The sequence below is a fragment of the Tetrahymena thermophila genome (assembly GCF_000189635.1).
Source record: "Tetrahymena thermophila SB210 genomic scaffold scf_8254010, whole genome shotgun sequence".
Taxonomy (NCBI): domain Eukaryota; phylum Ciliophora; class Oligohymenophorea; order Hymenostomatida; family Tetrahymenidae; genus Tetrahymena; species Tetrahymena thermophila.
In genome coordinates, this window is record NW_002476013.1 from 546,904 (window position 1) to 573,864 (window position 26,961).

Consider the following 26,961-nt stretch of genomic DNA (forward strand, 5'->3'; position numbering starts at 1 on the left):
TTTTTATTTTTGTTTTCTGAATAATATTTTTGTGAATTTTTTTTTTAATAATTTTTTTTGTTTTTCAAGTCTTATTTTTGAATGAAACATAAATCTGTATAATATAAATAAAATAAAGAAGTTTGTTCAATTTGAGAAGAAAAAATTATTAAAGAATATATATTTATAATTAAATTAAAAGAAAATGGAGATGTTTTACTAAATTTTATTAAATAAATACACTAAATTATCATCCAAAATTTTTTATACCATCCTTTCTTAAATAAGTAAAAAAAAGAATAAGGATAATTTATTTAAAATTTTATTTTTTTGTATATGAATCAATTTTCCTTTATGCAATCTAATTTCTTGCAAATGATAAAATAAAATTTAAATTAACGATAATTAATTTTTATTTTATATTTAATAATTTTTTGTAGCTAATTTTAGCTCACTCTAATAATTATTTTTTTTAAAAATAGATTTTCAGTTCTAGAAAATAGCAAAATATTTTAATTTAATACTGAGTTGATTTAATAAAAGTTAAAAAGGAGAAGTATATTTCATCAGATTTTATTACATGAATGAATAACTTGATTTTAAAGTGAAATTTGCATTTAAAATGAATTGAAGTATTAATTTTATCTAATGGCTCATACTTTAAAAATCTAGAAAATACTAAATTTAAAAACAAATATTTCTTAAGATTATTAAATTTAGTAAGTATAAAATAAAAAATCAATAAAATTAATACTTATAAAATATTTTACATTAATAACTAAATATTTTAGAATATTTTAAAATAAAAGATAGATTAATTTTTCTAAATGTATAAAATATTAATAACTTAAATTTTCTAAATAAAATAAACTATTCTAAACTAAATATGATTTAAAAATGTTCACAGCAAATAATAAGAATGCTTAGTACTATAAATATTTACTTTAGTATGATCTATTTTATTAAATATAAAGTATTTTCCATCTTTTTTATCAAAATAATAATTTTTTGAAGGAATTTTATTAAATTTTTTTCTATGATAAAGGGAGGAGGGATGATAATTTATTTTTCAAAAATTTTTGCAAAAGATATGGTACTCGATTGATTTTAATGGTTCTATGGATATTTTAAATGACCTCCCTACTTAACTCTATTATTTTTATTTAAATTATTGCAATAATAAATAAGAAATATAAAAAATACTTTAAAAAAGTAATTATATAATATTTTTTTATCTTTTTATTATGATCTAATTTTATGATAGAATAATTGTTAAATAATATTTATCTCAATTAAATTTTGAAAGTAGATTTTTGATTTAAAGCATAAAAAACTCTGAAATATTACTGATAGAATGAGTTATTAAATAATTTTTATTTAAATACATTTTTTATTTAATTTTAAAAAATAAATTTCTTACATCAAAATTTCATTTTATAGTCATAAATAAAAATTAAATTGAATTTTACTTTAATTTCTCAAATGTTTAATTTTTTTATGATAAGTTATAAGATTGATGTTTTTTTGTTTGTTATTACTTGTGTATTTTTATTTGATTAAAAATAGCTATCTGTACAAAACGCATACAACTAAAAATATTGGTATGGTATCTATCTATTTTTTAATTAAGATTTGATACTTTTGAATTAATTATTTTTTATTCAATACACAAATATAAAAATATGCAGACTTTTAGTAAGAGAAAATTTTTTGTAGTAGAATATTTTATTTTAATTAGTAGATTTAAATTAGAAATATTTATTGTATGTAGATTTATTTTGAGATATTTTTTATTTATTTAGTAAACTATTTATTTAGATTAGTACTTTATCAGCTAAATTCAAATGGGAAACGCTTGTATTTTTTCATTGAAAATCACACTCTTTTTGGGTGTTTAAAGAAAATTTTTATTTGATCTATCTTTTAATATACTTTTTGTAATAATTTATTGTTTGATTTACTCAGGTAAAGGTATGTTTCCCATAGAGGAAGCAATAAACCTTCTTGAGCTTCTCTTAGAGCTCTAAACCCTAGTTCCGCTCTCATTACTTTCTTGATTAATAGCTTTTTATTATTAATTTAAACTTGATGGCATGTTGATATGTTGAAGACTACTATAACGTGGAATATTTAAGTTTATGTTTTGCCTATTATTGATTTCGATAGGAGAATTACTGCTATTATCAAAGCTGGTAAGAGAGCTATTCCTATAGTGAAATTAGTTGGCTGACTGATTAGTAGTATTATTATATGTTTCTAAATTAGAAAGACGTTTATAAGTCAGATAAGATGATTGTTTAGAATCAGCCAGTTCTTTTTATTATTAATCAGCATATTAATTAGAAAAATTAAACGATTACTGGCAGCTATTTTTAAATTAATTAGACTCCTCTCTGGTTTTTAAACTCTAGCCCAATTATTTTTTATCTTCAAACAAATCGATTGATACTTTCTTAACTAAGCGACGATTGCTGCTATTTTATGATAAAATTTGTTCATTGTCATCTTTAGATTTGTTTTAAAAATGTTAACTTTCTAAAATTCTTGGAAGTTGTATGTTTTAAGCTGAAGCTGACCAATTTCCTATTGAAGATACTCCTTATTATAAGTTTTGATTCTCTTCTTTATTAGGGTTATTGGAAGAATCTAGAGTAGAATATGAGCCTATATCACCTAAATCTTAAAATGAGCGTTTACCTTATACGCAACGACGCTAAGAAACAATCATCTTAGGAGCTTAACTGCTTATTTGTTAGCTTCCATTAAAGAACTTTTCTTCTTAATTAATATTAGAAGAGTGTCTATTTTTTATTATATCTTCAACCGAAATATCTTTTTTACCAACTAACCAATCAATCAGAGCTTCTTTTGATGCAATATTATCGCTTTTTTTAGAACCATTAGTGTAGTTATCGTAAGTAGTAAGCTTTTTGTGATTAATTTTTCTATCTAATTAAGGTAATACAAGCTAAAAATTATTATTGCGAATTTTCTGAGAAGGAATTTAATCAATAGATTAATTATAATTTTATTTTTAAATAGAGTTTATGGTTGTCCTGTTACCAGAGTTAGGAAAATAGAATGAGAGATTAAAAGTAGACATAAGTAAATAAATTTTAAAATCTAAATTGTTTTATTGTTAGTAAAGTTATTTCTACTCTTTTTTTGAGAAATTATTAATTTTTTTTTATTATTTAATTATACAAACTAAAAATTTTGGGATATATATTACCAAATTAAAGAAGATTTTAAATAATTTAAGGAACATTTAGTTTAATAGAAATAGAAAGTGCATACAGCATATAAAATTTACCTATTCCAAAATTTGAATTATTTTATAAATTTAATCAGTATTTAGACTTTTCTATCAGTAATTAAATAATCTTCATAAAATTAAGAGGTAACCTTATTTTTTAGATTTATTCAAAATTGTATCTTAATCTCTGAAAATACAATAGATTTATTGTTTGAATAATTTTTTTTATTGTTCAAAATTCTCTTGATGATTTTTACATTTTCTAATTGTTCTAATCTCACCTGACCTTTTATTTTATGGAAAGGAATTTAACTTTTTTCATTCTATTCTTCCGCTGAAATTAATTAATTTAATTACATCATTTTTTTAGTTTAATTACAAATCAAAAAATAGATAAATTAAACATTAATCTTACTTTGATTTTTTAAAGCAATTAATTTATCATAGTTAACAAAAAGAAATAATATTTTCTCCTTCTTTGAAAAGTATTAAAATCAATATGTTTTAGGAGTAACCAACTTTAAATATAAAGATTAGACAAATACTAAAAATTTTATTAAAAAAATTAAAAACAGAACAAATAAATTATATATAAATAAAAAAGATAATAAGTATTACTCCATAATATTGAAAGGAAAAATATTATAATAGAAAGATTAACAATAATAATATATAAATTATCTATAATAATCTAATGATGAAATTAAAATAAATAAGATATTTTCACCTGAAAAATTTTTTATCATTGATATCATGATTTAAAATATACATAAACTTCAAATTAAAATTATAAATAACTGTAATTTTATCTTAAAACCTTAGATTTAATTTTCCTTTTAAAAATGAAAAAAATTTTATAAATGAAATTATTTAAAATATATCTTTTCAAAATAATTAGGTCTAGTAATTAATCTATTAAAGTATATTTAAAATTTTTAAAATACTAACATTTTTTAATTTAATATTCCTTAGTTATTTGTAATAATAACATACTAATAATTTAAATTATCAAATTCCAAAAATACTAAATTATATTATATATTTTATGTTTTTTATAAATTTTATGTATTTAAAAACGATTTATCAATAAACAGATATAAATTTCAATTGACATAGAAGTCTAAACTAGAATTATCCATTTAATTTTTAAAATGCATGCAGTTATCTTTTTTTTTTAAGTCAAAAGAATCATCGATCATGCTTGCTTAATCTATTAACTTTTTCTTGTTAAATGTTCCGTTGTTAGAAACGAGCAGTGGGTAATGTGAATAATCTATGGCTGAGTCTTTAGAGATTTTATAAACTAATTTTCTGAATGCTTAAAGGTTTTTTATTTTTCTTAAAGTGTATTTTTTATATTCAAATATTTTTAAGTACTTTACTATGAATTGATAGCAGCAGTTATTTTGTATCTTATAAAGATGAGGAAGTAATAATGATCCTCCTATTTAAAAAATCATATATATAGTATAAACTATGCAAAGTATATTAGCCAATATTATTATTATTGATGAAAATACTTCATAGAACATATATTTTTATTGATTAAATTAAATCTCTTATTATTCTTGTGAATAGTTGATCATTTGTGATATTAATAACAGACAACCTAATATAACAGATTTGAATTCCATATTATTCAATTTTTTAGACACATATGGCTTTTTGTGTTGCAGTAACATTAAGTAAATTATTAAGATGCTAAGCGAAACAAATCCCATCAAAAGAGCTGAAGAAAGAAAGCTGTAAATACTTATAATAAGAATAAATTTAATGAGCAGTCTTATGAATTCCCAATAATAGAAATTATCTTTATAGTCTATATATAGAAATCCTAATAGGAAACGATACTTAATTTTATCTAGATTATTTCTATTTTTGTAAAGGATAAAAAACATAATGCCAGGAATAACTACTGAGTATATAAAAAAGAATGGTAGTATGTATGAAAATAGAAACTTATTTCGAGAAGGATCATGGCACTGGATATTAAAATCTAAAATAGAATATGATTATCCATCATTTAAAGTGAGGCAAAACATTCCTGACATCAAAATATCAATTACTGGCATACAAAAAAGCGTTAGAAAGCCATATGAAACCATCAAAGAGGCTGAATATTAAAATTGCTTTAAGCTCTTTTTGTAGTATAATGCTTTCACAATACTAGGAATTAGAGATATTAATAGTATGATAAAAGGAAAAATAGTTATGATTATTATTTTTGGTTCAATGATTGAATCAATATTAAATTCTTCAACTAGAAAGCAATCAAATGAAAATGGAGTGTTGACAACTGGATTAAATAGTCCTTATTAGAAACTCATAATATTCTTCCAATAAACAGAACTCTAAAAATAAGAAGATATATTAATTATTTAAAAAAAGAACGATAAAACCCTTATAAAAGAGCTGCTCTAACCAAGTCTATAATAAGATCTACCAAGATAAATAATTTTAAGCTCAGAAAGATACTTTTTGAATATATAGTTTGTTTACTATCTAAAATTATTAGCAAAAATAATTAAAATAGCAATAAAAATAGCAATTAGCAGAGCTATTATTTTTAAAATATTATATTTTATCTAGCTGCATTATGTGCACGAATAATGATTAGTCCTATAAAAAGATCCGCTTCCTCTCTAATTATACAAGTCACAATCTAAGCACTCTACGGCAACATGTCCTTCTTAGCAAACATCATTTCCTTTTTTTTGTTTTTTTATATCAAGAATTTAATTGTAAATAAATATCAAAAAAAAAAATTATAATAATAAATAAAATTATAAATTTATCATTTTAATGTAAAATAGAAAATATTCACTTAAAAATATTCCAGCAATATCAACAAGAGCTTTAAAAATTTAATTACTATTGATTTTTTTCAATATTTTTTGAATTTAAAATTAGTTAAAAAAATAAATTCTTTTATCTTTATAAAAATTAATTTTATTTTTTGAATTTATGATTAATTTACCATATTGGTCTCCTCCAATGCAGTTAGATTATTGTATTGAGCAAGCCTAAACCTAATTAGAGTCTACTACCATGCTCTCTCTCCAGAATCCTTGTTTTAGATAAGAATAATTTGCATAACATTAAGAAAAATAATCGTTTGAACAAGGCTTGCATTTTGTTGAGGTTGTAGGATTTTCTTCAAGCGAAATTGAATCTACACAATAAGAACAAAAGAGAGAGTACCTATATTATTACTAGATCATACCTATTTTACACTATGAAGTTATGTTGGTCTTTATGCTTATTTGAAATTAGCTTTAGATGTTTGTTAAATTTATAAACTAAAAATTAAGATCAAATATATCATCAGTCTATGCTGCTTGTACATTGAATCCAAAATATAATTTGTTAGAAATATCATCTGCTATTCCAAAATTTGATATACTATCTTATTATTAATTTGCATCCTATTCTATTGTTCCATAAATTTGTTAAGAAAGGTCATTGCTCTTTGTATTTATCTCTAAATCGCTTAAATTCTCTATTAATTAATTATCTACTTTAATAGCTATCTCCATTACATATGTAAGACCATTTATTAGTTGATTTGTTTTAACTTATAAATTTTCTTGCTGCTGGAAATCATAGAATACCTTTTGCATTTCAGTTCCTAATTGTGGATTATACTCATATATATTTATGCATTTCACACTGTTAACATCATTCATAGAATTTTGACCATATAGCAATGCTTTGTTATCCTTAAAATCTATTTAATTGTAAGTATTTTCATTGAAATTAGTCAAATAAAAACCTCCTCCAAGTTAAGATTGGCAAGAATATATCTTTACATCTGTTACCTGACTAACAGAACCTCCAAATATAGCACCCGCTGTTAAGAAACTAGTACAATTATATAGAAAAACACTGTTTAAACTAAACGTGCTGGGTTATTGACAAATATTAGATGATTCTTGTTGGCCTAAAAAGAAAGCTCCACCATTTTTATTTGCCCTAAAATTCTTTATCTCTACATTGTTAAGATTTATATAGTTATTCTACAAATATGCTAAGCCTCCATCTCCTGAAATCTAAAAATTATTTGCTTTTATGTTTGATAATTAAATAGACCCACATATTATGTCAGAGTATAAGATTCCACCCTGCTTGACTATAGCCACAGAATTAACTTTTTAATCATTTTCAAAATTAAGAGTTTCAATAATTGTATTATCAACATTAATAAGAGAGATAAAACCTCCAAATTAAACTCTTATTTAAGAGGAAGAAATACTCAAATTTATGAATAAATTTTAAATAGAAACAGAGGCAGTATTTTTTATATTAAATAAAGAACCTGAAAAAGCTTGAATGCTTTTATTAACTATAAAATTAGTATTATTTGAGGAGAAATATTTGTAATTTTCTAAATAAAATAAACCTCCATCATTATATTGAAACTCCATATTTTTAATTTATAAAGAGTTAATATATAACTGCCCCAAGCTATAAGACTGTATAAATTTAAATAAAATAGATTTTATCTAATTTTTATCTGTATTTAACTTACTAATAGTAATACTATTCAAATTCACTTTACTTAAATCATTAACTTTTAAAATACTACAAAGTTAAAGACTTGAGTTTTAAACTTCTATTTAATCAATTATAAGAGTAAATAAGAATTAAAAAGACTTGTTAAGAGAATCATCTACCTAAATAATTGTGTTTTAATCTAAATAATTTTATATAAAATATTATTATTTAAAATATATTAGAAAAAATTATGACAAATATAAATTAATTTTTACAATTTTCACTTTTTATGGAAGCTTGCACTATTTTTAAAACCTTTATTTCCAGATTTTAGTCAAAATTAGGAGTGTTTTTTCTTGTAAAAGCTAATAGACTTTGCTGATTACCTCCGTTATAGCTGTTTACATTGATATTAGAAATTTGTAAATTTTAAAAGTCTTAAAATTAAATTTAGCTAAATGTATTAGTGTTTTTTAGGTATAAGTCTTAGCTTTAAATATTAATGTTATCAACCTAAATTACAGGAGCAGATATTAAAATAAATTGGCTTTTTTCTTTTAAAATAGCTTGATAAAAATTTAAATTAATTTCTTTTATAATGGCATTCGAAAAAGGCTAAATTACAAAATTAAAATAGTAAGGATTTATTTATTAAATATTCAAAGAATTAATCTAAATAGTTTGTATTTCTTTAGATTATAATATTAATTAATAAGATTAAACAGAAAAATTGTCTTATTCTATTTTGATATCTAAATTTCCAAAAAGTAGTTTTTTAATTCCATAAAATCCTAATATATCTGTAGGCTCAGTACTCTTTTTTTATTATTAACCATCATACTTAATGATGAAATTATTGACTATCAATTCTTCAGCAAATTTTATCTGTATTATTGAGTTGTTGCAGTATACATTATCAAGTAAGATTTGATTAAAGCTAAGAGAAATCGTATTCATAAAGACTATACTATTTTAAAGAGAATTATTTTATAAAATTAAATTTAAGTTCTAAGCCGATTAGCTACGCATATCAACTACAATTTATAAATCAGGGTCACAATACACGGTTAAATTTTATACTTTAAGTTAATTAACTACATTTTAATCACAATTTCCTTCCTAAAGTTAATTACTTTCTAACAGCTAGCCATATTATAAAGTGTATTGAACTAGAAAATTGAATATTAAGTTTATCCCAAAAAGTTTGGATAATCTTTTTTTTAACATCTCTTTTGGATCTCAAAAATTAATTTACATTCAAAATTGTTTATAATTTAATTTATTTGCAAGGTATATTTAGAAAAACATCAGAAGTCAGTCCCTGATATGTTTCTGTTGACTTAATAATTTAATTGTTAAATCAGGTAACAAATAAAATAAAAATTCTTTTATATACAATTTTCTAAAATTCTTATTTTAATAAATATAAGAATTAAGCTAGTATATCTTCAAATTAGTATCTCCATATTCATTTTGGCTCTATTTTTATTTAGCAATTTTTAAAATATTTTTCCATCAGTAACACTTTCTTTGTTTTGAATTATTTTTACAAGATTAAATAAGAAATTGCCTATTAATTATTTAATTATGAAATATTTTGTTTTTTCTATGAAATAAATATCAATAAAGTTAGAAACCAAATAAAATTTGTTTACTTTTATCAAATCATTTTTTTAATATTTTGTGACAATTAAATAAAATAATTGATCATAAAAATATTTAAGAATATCTTCAGATAATTTTAAAAAAGAGAATTAGAGGAAATTAAATTATACATTATTAATTAATTTAAAAGAACGAGAAAAGTAAAATTTTATAAAAAATTGTATTTTATTTTTTTCATTCATTTCATTTTTAAAAGAACGTTTATAGTTAATTTATTTGGAATAAAATAATTTTCAAGCTTTACAAAAATAATTATTTATTTATTATTTTTTTTTTTCTAATTAATTGCTTTTGAAAATAAAAAATGTAATAAAATAAACTTAAAATAAAATTTTTCTTTTTAAAAAAGTTAATAAGTTTTTGGTTTTGATATTTTTTTTATTAAAATAAATTTATTTTACTTGTTTGTTAAATTATAAAAATACTTGTTTTTTTTTTCATTAGAAGAAACTTATATAAAGAAATTTAATTTATTTTTATTTATGTTTATATTCTTAAAATAAAACAAACAAGAGTTTATTTACCTTTAAAATAATAATTAATTTCACAACAATTTATTTGAATTACAAGAATATTTATTAGTAGTTACTATCATTAATAGTTGTTAGCATAGTTTAATAAAATGGGAAACGATTCAAGTTAAATAGAAAAATTTACAGATGCAGTGCTAGCTAACTTTGATAATTTCGTAATTGTGGAAGGATAGGAAGTTTAGGGTATATTTGGTAAATGCGTTTTGTACCAAAAGAAGAGCAAGTAGAATGAGTATGTTATTTGTAAAAAAATCTAAATAGGGAGTGAAGCAAAATAAAAACATATTTAACAGTATTTTGAATAGAGAATGCAAATCTAGCATTCTAATTTATTGAAGTTTTATGGTTATTCATTTAACAGATAAAACAGCATATGCTCCACAAATTACTCCTTTAATGCATACTTTGAATATCACCCTATCTCTTTGTTGCAAGAAAATAATAATAGACAGCAAAATGAAGTAATTACTTCTACATTTATAAAAATGCGTTCAAAAAAAAAATAAAAGATAAAACGTATTAAACCAAAAAAATATTGAAAATTATTTTTCATACAAAATAAATAAAGCTCTTAAAAATTCTAAGATTATACTGATTTTTTAGACATTTTCAATTTTAACAATTTTTATGTTAAAAAAAGTAGAATAGTCATTTCTAACGAAAAATGATAGTTTCAAATATACATAAATGCAATCAAAGCAATAAACAAATTTTTAAATGATTAGCTAAAAAATGAAATATTTCTTCTTAATAACAAAAAATTTTAATTATTCTCAAAAAATTCATTCACTTTAATTATTAAAACAATTCTTAAACTATTTTAATATAAAATAAAAGGAAATATATTAGCTTAATGAATTGTGGTACATGGCTAAATGTTTAATTAGCTTATGTGACTACTTACAATAAAATGATGAAGTGCATCCAAATATTCACCCATCTTCTATATTCCTTACAGAAGCTGGATAATTAAAGCTTGTAGATAGCTCTGTGTTAAATCTATCCTCTCCTCAACAAAAGCAACACCATATGTCTTTTGAAAACAGCTAAACACATGCTTAAATGTAGTTTGAATAGAGATATATTGCACCAGAGGAAGTCATCCATTAAAAAAATATGAATAAATATAAATTATCTGTTTTTCAAATAGGAATGACTCTCCTTGAGAGTGCTCTGATTCAAGATTGTTCATATATTTATTTAGAAGATGACTCCATCAATTAAAATAGCTTAGATTTTCTTATTAATAAAGTCCAAGAAGTTTATGGTGATTAATTTACTACCTTCTTAAAAAAGATGCTATAACTAAATCCCAATAATCGTCCTGACATACACGAAATTTACTAATAGCAATTTAAAAGTGTTGATTAAACAAACTAAAGTTAACTTTCTTTAAATCGCATGAGTGAAGTTGTTGGGGAAACTTCTCCTATCCCAAGAAGCATGAGGCTCAACTCTTCACTTATAAATCAAGGTAATTTCTTGAATAATCAGCCAAGTTAATAAAATAGTGTTGTTAATTCAAACAATACAAATGTTGTAAATAACTCCAACAATAATAACCATAGCAGAATAAGTAGCTCAAGATATGTCATTTCTAAGACTAGCACTTTACAACAAATAGGAATAAATAACTAACCAAATAGTATCAATTAAAGCATAGCTAGCTTATAGAGTAAATCAAACATACCATAATTTGATAATAATCTGATCAAATCACCAATTAATTACTATATTAAAATGGAAAAAGCTACCCCTATCTAATCTGTTTAAACTACTTAGAAAAACTCTCCAATTAAAGAGTAGATAAATACTAGTTTTAACTTCTAAGAAGCTAATAATAATTCACAGAAAGCGTTAAATTAGTCTGTAATAAATGCGAATAATAATCCAAGTAGTGGTCATTATTTGCATAACTTCTAGTCTTTTTCAAATACTATGAATAATCCATAGGTTGAAAATAACGGAAATTCTGGTTTAAATAATAGTAATACTTCAATAGGTTAAAGCTGGTTAAAGTAGAACAATACTAATTACTATAGTTTTAACTAAACACAGCATTCTTTTAATTAGAATGAACAGTAGCACGGATAGCCTATTAAATATATTGAATCTAATAATAAAAATAGCTAGTATAGTAATTCACCTCCTAAGATGCTAGTCAATGCGTAGGAATTAAATTAAAACGCAGCTTAGCAGTAGATGTAAAATAGTATTAATTATAATTCAATAATTCCATTAAATCAATCTAATGTTTTAAGTAAAAATAATGAAAGCAAGCAGTAATAATAATTCTATTAGAAGCAACCATCATAATTATATGATAAAGGTGATTCTAAATTAAATCAAAGCACAGTATCTACTTAAGGCTTGAAAGACTCTTATTTAATTTAGAACGGTCAATAACATTAGACTAATAACGAAGTAAGAGAAGGGTCAGTTTCCTAGTAATTTGTTTACTAAAACCCTGTGAATAATACAACAACAGTGTACAAAGTGCATTATTCAAGAGGTAGTAGTCCTTAGAATATAACCAAATAAAGCCCAAATTAATTCAGTGACAAAGTAAGCTTTGGTGAGCATGCAAAAGTGAATGATTTAAAAAATAGTAAAGTCTAAGGTGTTTAGAACTCATAATCTTAATAATCATCATCAATATCTCAACAAAATAATATTCAAGAGATAAATAAAAAAATAAATAACTATTACTCCCAAACAAGCAATAGCCATTCTTAATTACAAAACTAATAAGCAGAGACATAAAAAAGCATGCTTGCAGAATAATAGCTCAAAAGGAAATCTATAACACTAGAAAAAGATGAGAGTCTCTTGGATAAAAGTAAAAAATTTTTAAATATACTTTTTATTTAATCACATAATAATTAAAAAGATGGAGTCGAAAGTTAGAACTAAAAAAAGTCAACGCAAATCAAAACCACATAAATAGTACATCCAAAACAGATAGCATTAAATATTACCCCTAAATGAAGCAACCTCTAAATATTCATTATTTTTATATACATGTAAATAAATTGAAAAGTATATTCTGCATAAAATGGAAAAAATAACAAATTATATTATATTTTAATTGAATAAAATTTTTCTTTTTAGATTAAAATTGTTTGCCTTTTAGATTATATATGATGTTGTAAATTTACTTTATTGTTTGTATCTTTTATTTAGCTGATTAAAATTTATTAACGATAATTATTTCTTTAATTTCAAATTCAAATTTAATTTCAATTTTTATTTTGTTTTTTTATTTATATCTTTATTTTCTTATTTAATTTATTAATATTTATATTTGTATTTTATTAATTTATCTCATATTTTATTTTAGATTTATTTTTTATATTTCATGTTATTTATTTTTATGTTAGAGAGATCTTGAGGAATTTAGTGTTTTGCACAGTTGAGTTTGCTTGCTTGTCTTGCTAAATTTATTAATTTCTAATTTTAAATAATATTTTTTATATTTTTTTAAGACTAAGAGAGAATTCGCTGAACTATTTTGAGTCAAATTCCTGAAGAAAACTTCTCTAGATTGGCATGACTTTAATACCTTTTAGATATTAACGAAAGCTTTTCATGTGAGTAGTTTTTTATTTTATTTGCAAAACTATCAAATTTATTTTATCGCCGAACAATCAGTTTTAGAAATGATTGTCTAATTAAAAACTTTAGTAAGGAATTTGAAAAACTATAGGGAAATGGCTCAGGGAATGATTTATTAATTTGTTGCTATAGTAAAAATTGTTATTGAGAGTTTAAGTTGCAAATAAATTTCAGAAGTAAAAAGGAATTTGATTCAGCTATAGATTGCAGCATTATTTAAGATATTTCTTATTTTGTTTATTTTTAAGAAAATTAGTTTTTAATTGTTTTTAATAATATTTATTTATTTGGGAGTGAGTTTATATGATTACTAAATTTAAAATTCAAAATTTAAATTAAAGATATTTATTTTTCATAATCAAGAAAATATCTAAAAATTATGCTTACCTCCAAACAAAAAAATTATAAAAAAATATTCAATATTCTATTTAAATAGTTTTAAAAATATTCATTTTATGACATTTAGGAAGGAAGGTAAAAAAAATCAAAAAAAGTATTCTATCAATAAAATTAAAAATTTTTAATAAATTAAATGAATGGGTAAAATACATGAAAAAAGTTTTATTAATCCCCCTTGTTAGATAACAGTACCAAATATCAAAAATATGAATGATAACCGATGTACCCATTTTTTAATACAAATTTTTGCTTTTTCATAATGAAGGTAGATTGATTAATTATAGATATATATAATTAGAAATAAAAAGATAATACTTTATAATAGATGATTAATATTTATATTTTTTATTTAAAAAATTATATATTAATATTTTAGTATTAATTTCAATAGTAAAGGTCCCAAAAGTTTTAGCTGGATTTGTAAACAAGAAATTGTTCGATTAATTTTTAGTAAACTATTTTTTACATGATAGCTAATTTTTTATCTTTGATGAATTACAAAAATTATTAATTATTTGTGGAAGGTTTGATATGAATTTCAGTTATATATTAAGATTATAAGCATTCAGAATAATCAACAAAATCTTTCTATTAATAAACATTATAACCAAAATAACTAGATTTAAAAAGATGCAAATATTATAAATTTGGTAAAGATTCACAAAAATCTCTTAGTTTTGGTTATAATTTTTTGCTGTTTGTTTAAGTACTTAAATATATAAGATTCTTACATTTTAAAATTTATTCAAATAGTTCTTGTTCTAGATCAACCATATTCTCTAAATGAGACAGAGTCTAAGAGGAGTTGCTAATTAGTTTTAATAATAGAATTAATTAACATTGTTCTACTTTAATTGTCTCTAAATTATTTAGATTAAGTAGGCTTTCCATATTCTATTAAAATTGTTAAGAAGAGCTATCTTAATAATTTGAATAATTAAGGCTAAGCTCCCTTAAAATTGTGGGATTCTAATATTTTAAAATATAACTGGCAGCCAATCTATTAAAACTATAATATCCTTTTAAATCATAGGTTGGATCGCAAAAGTTAAATTTTCTATATTAAAATATATTTTTTTGATCTGGCTCTACTGTTGTAAATACTATTTTATTTTTGATTTCTCTTCTATTCTTAAAGAAGATTGCAAAATTTTTTAATTGTTAAATTTATTCAATAGTTGTCATTATTTGAACAAAGCTATCTAAATCTATGTTTTTTAAACTAATTTATAGATCTTTTAGTTAATCTCTTTAAATTTCTAAAAATTAAATGAAAAAAGTGGTGTATTTATTTGTAACTTTTAATGAAGAAGGAAATTAAAAATCAAAAAGCTGGAGTTAAATTTTACTCTATTTTAGAATTTAAATTGAATTTTCTAATTCCTAACCTTTTATATTGAATTCGCTCATATCTAAAGTAAGACTTACTAATTAATTTAAATTTTTAACAGTTTAGCATAAAATTTCTACGCAGCCACTTTCTAATTTAAAATTCTTTAGCTATAAAGACTGAAGATTTTTTAATTTAGATAATTCATCTGTAAATAAGCTTATATTAGATGGATGAAAACCTTCTAAAAAACTTTCCTAGTACCCAAATTCCTCTAACTGGTCTTAGAGTCTTTAAAAAGTTTTGATACTTTAAATAGAATTATCAAAAGTTTGGTTTTCTTAACAAAAATCTAGATAAATACTCTTTAAGTTAGAATGTTAAAGTATCTCTTGATTTATCTATTAGAATTATTCAGATTTTAGCTCCAAATTATTTGCTATGAACTTTAATTTATTTAAAGACTTTATTTATCTTAAAGATTTCAATTAATCAAAAAGAAAAGAAATAAATTAAGGTGACTACTTTTTAGTTATTATATGTTAAAATTCATAAATATATCCAATTTCAAGTTCCTCAATACTTTAAAATATTTCAATATTACTCTAAACTAAATTGAAAAATCTCCTGCAAACACTATGTTCAGACAAATTCCTTTCTGACATCAAATCAACCACAGAAAAACTTCTTAAATTTTATAAATTATTAATTAGATCTAGAATATATTTCTAGATTGGATCACAATCACTTTCCTACTCCAGCATATAAGAAAAGTTACATTTGTAAAGAGAAAGCTTATTTATACTGTGCTTAAATTTATCTATTAAGTTGTGTTAGATAAATTGAAGGATGGTAATTAGAATGTCATTATCTTCGCAAATGCTAATATCGATTTGAAGAATAAGCTCTTAAATATTGGTAACTTTTTAAAGCCTCTCATTATAATTTTGTATTATACTTTTAACAAATTCTTACTAAGGTTTTCTTCTATATCTTTTTACTCTCTGATTCAAGTCAAGGTTAAGAATAATCTACTTAGGATTTGTAGGATCTTTCTCTTTATCATAATATTATTTTATTTTCGAGTTCAAAACTAAAGCATTACTGTGGTCTTGTTAACAAAAGTACATTTTAGCTCTTATCTGTCAAGTAGTTATTTGATATTTGTTTTTTTTTTAATAAAAATATTATACAAATTAAAAAAATAAGATAAGATCATAAAGTAATATTTGAAATCTCAATTTTAAAGCGCAAAAAGTTATCAGATTTAGAAAGATGATCAAAAATTCTAAGTGTTATGAAGACGCAATAATAATTTAAATTATTAAAAGTAAAAAAAATAAAGTCAAATCTTTGTAATTATCTTATAAATTTATGGTATTAAATAATTAAACTTATTTATTCTCATTTAATTCTATAAAATAATTTATTATTATTATAGTTAGTGAAAAATAATTAATTTTTAATTGCTTAAAATAAAGTTTTATAAAATTTTCAATCAAACAAATCATAAATAATATAATGAGGATTATATATTAAATACTATTATATGTGTTTATAATAAGCTATAATTTTTAAGTTTTGTGCTTCAAATTCATCAAAATAATTTAAATATTTTAATGCAACTTTAAATTGATTTTCTCTTTAAGAGTTATACAATAAATCAAATTTTATTAAATTTCCTGTGGAACAAAGTGCAAGAGTAATTGAGTTAGCATTTTATTATTACAGCATTAAATCTGTTTCTTTAACTAAAGGGGCAAAAGGTTTTTAATGAAGGAATGAAGTCAAATTGTTGATAATTTTTTTTTCATGTATATTAATTTGTTAATATCCTAAAAAATTTGAGCTTTTTTATCTTGTTATGAATTTAGAATAAACCTCGCAATTTCCAAAATTGTAAAAAAGTGACTGAGTAAGAAGTTTTAATTCATTTTAATTGATTTTTTCGCAATCAAAGCAAAAATATATTCTTTTTACATTTATTAATTTTTTTTCTAACTTTCCTTAGTTATCTAAATTAATTAAGTTTTTTAGGGTTTTAGTAGAATAAACATCAAGTTTTTACAACAAAATGTGATTATAGTACTGTTATCCTGCATAAATAGCAATACTTGCTATTGATAGGATTAAGGTTAATTGCTAGTTAAAAAGTTAAATTTCTTACTTATTTAAATATAAAATCACATAGATTATAGTGTTATATATCTAAATATTCATCAGCATGGTGTTTTATATGTGAACAAATCTTAATCCAGTTTGAAGTATTAAATCATTTGAAGGCGATAATTCAGTGAGAATAGAAAAAGCATCAAAATGAATAAGTAGGCAGCAAAAGCTAATAGTTGAGATATCAAAGCTTTAGGTTAAGATATAATTAAATAACATGAATAGTATTATAGGAAGTAATAAGATTATCTCAATAATATTTTCTTCTATGCCATCGTAAGAAATGATTGACTGATGTAAAAGACTATTAGCTGTAAAATGGAAGAATATGAAAATAAGACCTATTAAAAACTATTTATATTACTTAGAATAGTAAAAATATTTGATAGTTTTTAAAAAATGCTAGCTTCTCAGCATCTGAGCAACTAAAATTATATAAATAAATTTCATTATATTTATGTTCTACTTATAATTTTAAATTTTATGTAATTTAAAAATCTTATTGTTTTTATATTATTAATGTTTTTTTTTATTCTTCAATGTTAGTTTTAAATAATAAGTTATATCAAATTAATTATTTTTAAATAAATTTTAGATATCATAAATATGATAAAAAAATAAAATTAGTTATATTTCACATTCCTATTTTTTAAAAATAATATACATTAACAAATGGAGATAATGATAAAATATTAATTAATATGTCTTAAATATTTTAGATATTATTGTATTTTTTAGATTATAAACTTCTTGAAAATTTTAGTACTATTTTTTTAGAAAAACGAAATAAGGTATTTTTTTTAATTTTTTAAATGGTGAGAGGAATTCATTAAATATGAGGATTCACAGTAAATTAAATTAAATTTATATTTTTATCAAGCTAAAATATTTTTTTCATATTCAATTTAGTAATTAATATATTAGAGTTGTTTTAAAAAAGAATAATCAGAATTTTTTTTTAATTTACCTAAATTAAAAAAATAAAAATTATTTAGAAAATACAGTACCCATAAAGAGAAATTTTAGGAAGAAATACATAATATAGTTTTGAATTATTTTTTAATTTCAAATAACATTAAATAATAGATATATTTAATAATAACAAAAGATTTTTTTAATGACAAATTAAAAAAATTAAAATAAAGATATATCAATTATTGATGTTAAAGAATGTTAGATGATATTAAAGAAATTTTTTTAAATTTTGTATATTACTTTTATTATTTACTATTTATTTTTCAATTTTATTGATAATTTTATTTATAAAAACATTACATTACTATTTATTCAATCAAATAAATCATATAAAACTAAGTTAGGATTATTTAACATATGCATTTTAATGCATTTTTAATAAGCTAGAACACTTAAAAAATTGGCTTAATAATTTTCTACAAGTTCAAGATATTCGAGTGCTAACTTTACTCTGTGTTATTACTCTTCATCATAGCATAGATCAAATTTAATAAAATTCCCACTTTTTGCAAAAGTAAGAGCTATTTCATTTGCATGCTTACCATAAACTTTTAAATCAGTTTCTTTGATTAAAGGAGCAAATGCTCCTTTTATTATGGAAGGCTTTAATTTATCGATTAATGTATTTTTCATTATTTCAATTTTTTAATGAAATCCTGACTCTCTTACAAACAATCTCGTTATAAAATTTGAATAAATTTCACAATATCCAAAATTATAGAAACATGCTTAAATGAGAAATTTTTAATCTTCTTGGCTGACTTCATCACACTAGAAACACATATAAATCCTTTTTATATTTTTGAGATTCTTTTCTAATTTTCTTTAATTATCTAAATTTATTAATTTTTTAAGCTTCTTGCAAGAGAATATATCTAAAAACTATGAATTTACATAATTTTTATATTACTAATAAATAAAAATTATACAACTCAGCAATGCAAGAGAAAAAATTGAAAACTTAAATATGTGCTTATCAGAATTGTTTAGCCATAACCCAACATAAATAATAGTAGTATAGAGTTTCATGAAGAAGAGCATTGTGTTTTAAGCAAAGAAAAATCTTGATCCTACCTATAGTATTAAGTCATTTTCAGGGTAAATATATATTGAGAACAAGGAAGAATCAAAGTGGACTAACTAAAGAAGGCAAAAACAGATAGAAAGGAATAATGATTTAATCATAATATAGTTGTATATACAAAAGCAGACTAGAGGAAGCAGCTGTAATAAAGTTATTAAGTACTCCTAATTTGGGTGTAATTAATCTATAACTCTATTAAGTAAAATGTAAGAAACAAAATGAACAATAGCAGCTACTAATTAAAACAAATTTATCTTTTTGTATTGATTTTAATTTTTAATTCCTTGACAAAAATAGTAAAATGAAAAGCTAGATATCAAAGGTAGTAAAAACGCTAAATTTATATCGTACATTTCTTCTTTTTCAAGACTTCTACTTTTACTTTTGTTTGATCACCTATTTATATGTTTTAGTATGTGTATACTTATATATTTTACATAATTATTAATATTAAATTTTCAAAAAAGAGATCTTCTATTAATATAAGGAATGTTTTTTTGCTTATAATTAGAACTTACAAAATCTTAATTGAAAATAATTATTTATTTACTTAAAATAAGGAGAATAAGTAAGTAACCTTTCTATGTAATAAATAAAACTTGAATACAACAAAAGAATTTACTATTAACTTTTAATAATTTAAAATGAATGTAATATACTAAAATATTTCATATTTTTTTATTTAAATTTCATCTATTACTTTTAAATTGAACTTTCTTTGTGTATTAAAATGAAATTATTAATTAAAATAAATATTTATTTACTTTTAACTATTTTACTAAAATATTATTTGTCATTCCTTGAAATAATATATTTAATTCTAAAATTTTGTAAACAAGCTTAAAATGTTATTTTTCCTTATTTAAAAGTTAATAAAAAAATAATATTTTACCAAGTAAGTATTTATGTACTGTTAATTATCATTTATTCTAACTTCACCTCCCAAATATTCAAAGACCCTATTGCTTTCTAATAGTAACTAGTAAATTTAAATTTTATATTTAAGAAATATTTTACTTTCCCCTCCTTTATAAAAATTAAAATTAAATTTTTAATTAATGAGAAATATTATAATTGAATATTTTTAACAAATGCATATTTTTACTGATATTTAAAATATATTAATACTTTAAAATTTGTTGAAATTAAAATAAAAATTAATTAAAGATTTAAATTTATTTAAATAAACAAATATTAAAAAACTTAATAAAGTAGTGACTACAAATAAAATAGACACTCTTATTTTAAATGATTTAAAGATTGATAAGTAGAAATAAAACTATTTCCTTTTTAAACTCATATTATGCAAGTAATTTATTGATTTAGTAACAATCCAAAAGATTAATTTATCTTGTTAAATATAAAGTTCTTCAAAATATGGAAACAAATAATTAAAAAAACACAAAAGGTAAGGCTAAATAAACATTTCACTATGTTAGAAAGGATTCTAACAATGGTCATGAAACTAAATAGAGTATTGGAAATAATATTTTATAATAGCCTTAGAATAAATTATAGAAAATATGTTAATTTTACTAGATTGGAACATGCAAATTTGGAACTGAATGTAGGAATAGTCACATAGATTAAAATAAAAATGATTAAATGAAAAAAGAAAAGTAAAGAGTAGAAGTTCAAAATCCAATTGAGAAGTATAAAAATTATAAGAAAGAGTATGTCTTTGATCCAAATCTCACTTTGAGGTGCTAATAACTTGCTTAGATAGCTAGAGAAGAGAAAGAAAAAGGATATAAACTTTAAAAAGAAGATGAGCTAATAATACACAGTCCTTCAGAGCTTGGAGACTAATAAAATTGCAATATGGTTCTAATTAGACACGCTATGTCTGAATCGAATTACATATAATCTAAATACACCTAAGGTATTTAGAAAGAAAAGCTAAAAAAGTTTAAGTAGCACTTCAGATATTTCTTATATAAAGACAATAACCTATTTATGGATACTCCTCTGCATCCAATAGGTATTAAGCAATGTGAAGATATCTAAAAGCATAACTACCAAATAAACTACTAGACAGTTTATGTATCGCCTTTGAGGAGAACATTGTAAACTTGCATTGAACTATTTAAAAACCATCCACTTAGAGGGAATATTAATTTTATCATATATCCTGATATAGCTGAAATGCTCAAAAAGGATTCTGATATTTTCTTAGTAGACTAGTTTAATTAGCTAATATAAGAGGCAAAAGAAAAATATAATATGCATTTCGATACAGAAACATTCTTTGAGCCTGATTGGTAATTTAACCACATAAATACTAACTAGCATCTAAAAAATGTTACTTATACTCCTTAATTGCTTAAGAGCTTAATAGTCTAAGGTTTCCCCTAACCTTTAGAAAATTTTAATAAATTCTAAGAAAGAATAAAAAAGGCAACTCGAAGATTAAAACAAATATAAAAGGAAAAAAAAGAATTAACAGGTGTTATAACACATTCGCTTGTAGCTAGAGAATTTATCAGCAATGAGGATATGGAAAATGATGAAGAAATAGAAAACTTAGCCTTTATTTATTTTAATAATAAATGATAGATGTAAATAATTGAGATAAACAAATAGTTTTAATTTAACTCAAGATTTTTGTATTTGTTTATGGATTCTTATGTTGATTTAGTTTTGTATTTTATTTGTTTGTGGTTTGTGGGACTTAGACTTTTTTAAATTAAATGAAGTAATTATGGATTTTTCATTTTATAAAAATATTAATAGCATCTCTTTTAAAAACCAAAGTAAAATTTTAGTCTTTTCCATTAGTTTAATCAAAATAAAGTGAAGAAAAAATAGTTAATCCTTATCAAACATTGATATTTTTTTTTTTTGTGGTTAAATAAATTTAATTGATATTTTGGATTAATTATTTTTTGGATTTGTTTAAAATTAGGTAAGGCAAAACATGCGTAATTGGTGTAACTAAAAATATAGGTTATATAAATAATAAAATTTATATTTATGTAAATTTATATTATGAATTATGAAATATGCATTAAAATTTTAGTTTATTCAAATATCTTTATGTCTTTTTTATACTGTGTTAGTATAGGGACCCCAAGTAATAGTCCTTAGCCTTGTTTTAAGTAATTCTTTTCTTTATTCTGTATTTAATTCTAATCTAAAGGCCATCTTTTGTGCCATAATGTCGTATCTTTTTGTAACTATTAGCAAAAATAGCTGATAAGACTCAATTGAGTTGAACATTGTGGCCTAGTTACCCTTATAGTATTCATCTTTATGCTTTTCAAATAATTCTTTATTTTTTGACCAGTGGAGACCAGGATATTGATGATGGACAACATGATAACCTTCGTTGAGATCATTAAATTCTCCGTCAACGATGGTTACACTATTAATAAACTCGTTCTCAGGATCTTCAGGATCAATGAATGCATGCCATCCCCAAGCGAAACCGCTAAATATAAAGTTTGTTTCTATCATAGGGTAGACTATGTATCCAATAGAGAATTTCCATCCAAATATTTAACCAAATACAAGTATAATTCCAATCCAATATAAAGTTCCATATATAATTTTAAGGACCATGTCGTAGTGCTTTTCCTTATAGAACTAAATGATAGTGGTAGTATTAGTAGAATAACCTGAAAATCTAGGGATATAACGAAGGTAATTGAGCATAGAATCTCTTTCTCTGTCTGAGCAAGAAATTAAATCGTCTTGGCGATTATCATACTTATGGTGATTTAAGCAGTGTCCATAGTAAGTACTTTATGGAACCAACCCATAAAAAATGCCAATATACCAATTGTAAACATTGCCTAATATGTTACCAAGTAAATTGTTTTTGTAGATTAAGCCACTCATATGACCTTCTTTATGAGCTAAAGCAAAAATGTAAGAAGCAAATATTTGATTTGGACCTAATCTAAATGAGTGATATGCTACCCATAATAAAATACTAAACTCACAGCAATATGAATGGTATGCTGCTATTATAAAGAATAATGGTACAATAACACCGGTTAATATAATCCAATTAACAAAATAATAGTCCTCTTTTATTTAAACTAATTTTTCAAAAGTCTTTTAGGTCTTGCAGTTGACAAATTCACCAATTCTCTTTGATAAAGGTTCTTTAGTTGAAGATAATTTTTGATCTAGCCAAGTTAGAGCATTAGATCCCATAACAGTAAGAACAATAGGAGTTGAAATTAAAGTTATACATGCTCCCATAATAAGAAGGACCTGTTCCTTCACCTGATAAATAATTTAGTCTTTTAAGTTTTAGTCTATCATTAGTTTATAATTGTTTTTTATTTTAAATTTATATAAATTAAATCTGTGCCAAAACAGTTTTTAAAGATGAATATCAACTTACTATATATAGAAGTGGTTAGATGTAATTTTGAGTACATGTTGGTAAAATTAAGAAAGAAAAGTATTTTTGTTTATTAACAGTAAACTTTACCCAATCTAACATTTGATCAGATTAAATCAGAATTATTTGATTTCTGCTTTTTTTCCAAAAGAAAAAGAAACAAGTAACTAATACATGAAATAAGGTTGATTATTTTTTAATTATTTTAGATGATGTAGTGAGTGTTAAAAAGTCGTAAGAATAAAGTCTTTTCTTTCGAATTAGAAAAAAATTTGAGTAAATTAATAATGAATATTAATTTGAATAAATAATATTTTTGATACACTTTTACAAATAAAAGTTAATTTTGTTTCCTTATAGGATTCATATTTATAAAAATTATTACAGTCTAAAACATAATCAGATATTAAATTTGACTTTCATTTTTAATTATTAACAAAAGGATCTATTTACATATTTCAAATAAAATAAAACAAAATGTAACTAGCTAGAAATTAGTTAAAATTATTTAAATTTATTTACTAAACACTAGATTTTTTATACATTTAAATAAAATATTATTAAAATTTTATACTTTATATCAAAAATTATAAAAATTTTTTAAAAACTTCATTAGAAAAATAAAATAGTAGCAAATATACGAAATAAAATTGATAAATTTAATTATTTCAAATGATGCAGTAAATTTTAAAAAGAGATTAGAATAAATTCTTTCTTTCGTATTAGAAAAAAATTTGAGTAAATTAACAAAGAAAATTAATTAATATAAACAATATTTCTGCTACACTTTTACATATAAAAGTTAATTTTTTTTCCTAATAGGATTGATATTTATAAAAATTATTACAATAGAAATCTTAATTAAATTTTAGATTTAACTTTCTTTTTAATTATTAACAAAGGATCCATTTACATATTCAAATAATAAAAAAATAAGATGTAGCTAAAATATCAATAATTAATAAATTTTTAAAAACTTGCATTCAAAAATATGATTTTATGAATTCTTTTTGATTATTTAATTTTAGTAAATAAATTCTTTTATAAATTTATAAATCTTAACTAATTTTATAGATTTTGGTTAATTAAAAAATAAATTCTTAATTCTAAAAAAACTACTAAATTAAATAGAAAAATTAATAAATTGTTTTTTTAATGAGATTCAAGGTTTTCAATTTAATCCATATGATAAACAATAATATAATTAATAAAAATTATAATCTAAATAAATAATATTAATATAAGTTAATTAGATAATAAAATTTATCTAAAGAGAATTATTGATATATTATTATAAATATTTTTACTGTAGCATACATAAATATGATCAATATTTAAGAGAGATTGTTATCTTGACATAAACCAATAGTTATTATTTTCTTAATTTATTTTAAATAATTATAAATAATTTTTTTATTTAATAAATTCGATTTTTTTGATAATTAGCCATCATAATTAATAGATCTTATCAAAAAAAATCAAACGAATTGGAATAGGAAAAAAAATTTCACTAATTTATTTTGAATTAAAAATAATTCATAAAATAAAAATTTATATAAAATATAGTCTATGAATAACTATGTAAAATAAAATTCATTAGGATTTATTTAAAATCATATCACTTTAAGCTTAAAGATTATTATCCTGTTTTAGAATGATTTTAAATATTAAATATGATGTGATTGAATTCTAAATTTAAAGTTTATTATTAATCCTTTCGCTAAGTTAAAAAGTGATAGTAAGTAGTTTGAATATATAAAAATTTAATACTTATTTTATTAAAAATAACAAAGTAAAAGTTTTGAATAGTTTTTAGCAAAAAATGGATTTAAAATAAATATAAAGATTCATTTTTTGTTTTAATAATTCAGGGTATGACTTGGATGGATATTGTCATGTGAATAGAACTTTAGTTTTTATCATTTAAAATAGAATTTAAATTATATAGACATTGTTAAGATAAAATATTTTAAATTTTTAATGTAAAAATTCAATTAAATTTAAATGTCTTTAATTTTTTAGTAACAATTTATTTTTAAATTTATTTGCATAGCATTTAATCATTGAAAGTATACATATTTTTTTAATTTGAAAAGTTGAAATTTAACTTACATCTAGAATAGGAATTCTGATCAATAAATAATTATTAAATATTAGTAAAAGAATTACTTATATTTATTGTAATGAAAATCCTTGAAAAGATACAAAAGTATTAGTTATTATAATTATTAATTAATTAAATATAAAGAAAAGCGATTCATCTAGAATAATAATAATGAAAAATATTACCTTAATCGGGCTTTTAGCAGCTATTGCTTTAATCTCGGCTTCTACTTATATTATTGTTTCTAAAAAAAGTCATCCTATAGTACATCCTCCTGTACAAGAACCTGGAAATTTTGCCCTTTAATTAGATGTTTGCACATAAATTACTCAAAAAAATGATAAAACTCGCACAGTTTATTATCTTAGAAACTAATGCTAAGATCCTCAAAACTACGACATAACTTATCAATTAGAAGATGGATCCTTAGAACACCAATATCTTACTTGCTTACCTAAGAACGCCCTAGCAGCTTTGAGCATCTCAAGTACTCTTCAATTAAAGTCATTTGCTGCCTCCAAATGTTGAATAAAAGAATTATCCTATATAGAATTATAAAAATGATATATATGAAATTTTATACATAAAAAAACTAAAATTATACAAAATTTAAACAATAAATATATTTAAATTCTCTATAAAAATGAAATAAAGTAGAATTCATTTTATTTTATTATTTTTACATACTCAGTTTTAAAATAAATTATATAATATTTCTTCTATTTAAATATATTTGTATTATTTTATTAATATTATTAATATATTAGTCAGATAGTTCTTTGCCTGAAATTACATATAAAAGCAAAAATAACTAAATTTTTAAATTATATTCCCATAAAAAACTAAAAAAAACCTTTAATTATTAATCTTTAAATAAGATAATGAACTAAAAGATTCATCCTTAACCCATTCTACCTATTATGCACAAATGTTAATTAGCAAATATCTTTCTTAAAAAATATAAAAGTAATGCAAAAATAAGTAGACCTATTAAAATCAATTAT

The 26,961-nt window shown here is 21.5% G+C and overlaps 9 protein-coding genes across 9 annotated transcripts; 4 read left to right on the top strand and 5 right to left on the bottom strand. All coding sequences in view use genetic code 6, as the record gives it.

Moving 5' to 3' along the window:
- Positions 1 to 1,819: 1,819 nt before the first annotated feature.
- On the bottom strand, positions 1,820 to 3,082 carry TTHERM_00329990 (hypothetical protein; the record flags this gene model as incomplete). The annotated part of the gene is made up of 1 exon (XM_001026564.3): positions 1,820 to 3,082. The coding sequence occupies one exon, from the start codon at positions 3,080 to 3,082 to the stop codon at positions 1,820 to 1,822; it is 1,263 nt and encodes a 420-aa protein (XP_001026564.1).
- A 1,256-nt stretch (positions 3,083 to 4,338) lies between these two features.
- On the bottom strand, positions 4,339 to 8,956 carry TTHERM_00330010 (transmembrane protein, putative; the record flags this gene model as incomplete). The annotated part of the gene is made up of 3 exons (XM_001026566.2): positions 4,339 to 5,942; positions 6,213 to 7,928; positions 8,005 to 8,956. The coding sequence occupies 3 exons, from the start codon at positions 8,954 to 8,956 to the stop codon at positions 4,339 to 4,341; spliced, it is 4,272 nt and encodes a 1,423-aa protein (XP_001026566.2).
- Positions 8,957 to 10,016: 1,060 nt separating this feature from the next.
- On the top strand, positions 10,017 to 12,915 carry TTHERM_00330020 (protein kinase; the record flags this gene model as incomplete). The annotated part of the gene is made up of 4 exons (XM_001026567.2): positions 10,017 to 10,388; positions 10,765 to 12,131; positions 12,189 to 12,766; positions 12,818 to 12,915. The coding sequence occupies 4 exons, from the start codon at positions 10,017 to 10,019 to the stop codon at positions 12,913 to 12,915; spliced, it is 2,415 nt and encodes an 804-aa protein (XP_001026567.2).
- A 368-nt stretch (positions 12,916 to 13,283) lies between these two features.
- TTHERM_00330030 (hypothetical protein) lies at positions 13,284 to 13,478 on the bottom strand (the record flags this gene model as incomplete). The annotated part of the gene is made up of 1 exon (XM_001026568.1): positions 13,284 to 13,478. One exon carries the CDS (start codon positions 13,476 to 13,478, stop codon positions 13,284 to 13,286), a length of 195 nt encoding a protein of 64 aa, XP_001026568.1.
- A 5,249-nt stretch (positions 13,479 to 18,727) lies between these two features.
- Positions 18,728 to 19,048, bottom strand: TTHERM_000330036 (hypothetical protein; the record flags this gene model as incomplete). Its single annotated transcript, XM_012800695.1, has 1 exon — positions 18,728 to 19,048. The coding sequence occupies one exon, from the start codon at positions 19,046 to 19,048 to the stop codon at positions 18,728 to 18,730; it is 321 nt and encodes a 106-aa protein (XP_012656149.1).
- A 100-nt stretch (positions 19,049 to 19,148) lies between these two features.
- TTHERM_000330043 (hypothetical protein) lies at positions 19,149 to 19,721 on the top strand (the record flags this gene model as incomplete). The annotated part of the gene is made up of 1 exon (XM_012800696.1): positions 19,149 to 19,721. One exon carries the CDS (start codon positions 19,149 to 19,151, stop codon positions 19,719 to 19,721), a length of 573 nt encoding a protein of 190 aa, XP_012656150.1.
- Positions 19,722 to 20,747: 1,026 nt separating this feature from the next.
- On the top strand, positions 20,748 to 22,052 carry TTHERM_00331040 (histidine phosphatase family (branch protein 1); the record flags this gene model as incomplete). Its single annotated transcript, XM_001026570.2, has 2 exons — positions 20,748 to 20,808; positions 20,866 to 22,052. The coding sequence occupies 2 exons, from the start codon at positions 20,748 to 20,750 to the stop codon at positions 22,050 to 22,052; spliced, it is 1,248 nt and encodes a 415-aa protein (XP_001026570.2).
- Positions 22,053 to 22,523: 471 nt separating this feature from the next.
- On the bottom strand, positions 22,524 to 23,771 carry TTHERM_00331050 (fatty acid desaturase family protein; the record flags this gene model as incomplete). The annotated part of the gene is made up of 1 exon (XM_001026571.1): positions 22,524 to 23,771. The coding sequence occupies one exon, from the start codon at positions 23,769 to 23,771 to the stop codon at positions 22,524 to 22,526; it is 1,248 nt and encodes a 415-aa protein (XP_001026571.1).
- Positions 23,772 to 26,128: 2,357 nt separating this feature from the next.
- Positions 26,129 to 26,485, top strand: TTHERM_00331060 (transmembrane protein, putative; the record flags this gene model as incomplete). The annotated part of the gene is made up of 1 exon (XM_001026572.1): positions 26,129 to 26,485. One exon carries the CDS (start codon positions 26,129 to 26,131, stop codon positions 26,483 to 26,485), a length of 357 nt encoding a protein of 118 aa, XP_001026572.1.
- Positions 26,486 to 26,961: the final 476 nt, after the last annotated feature.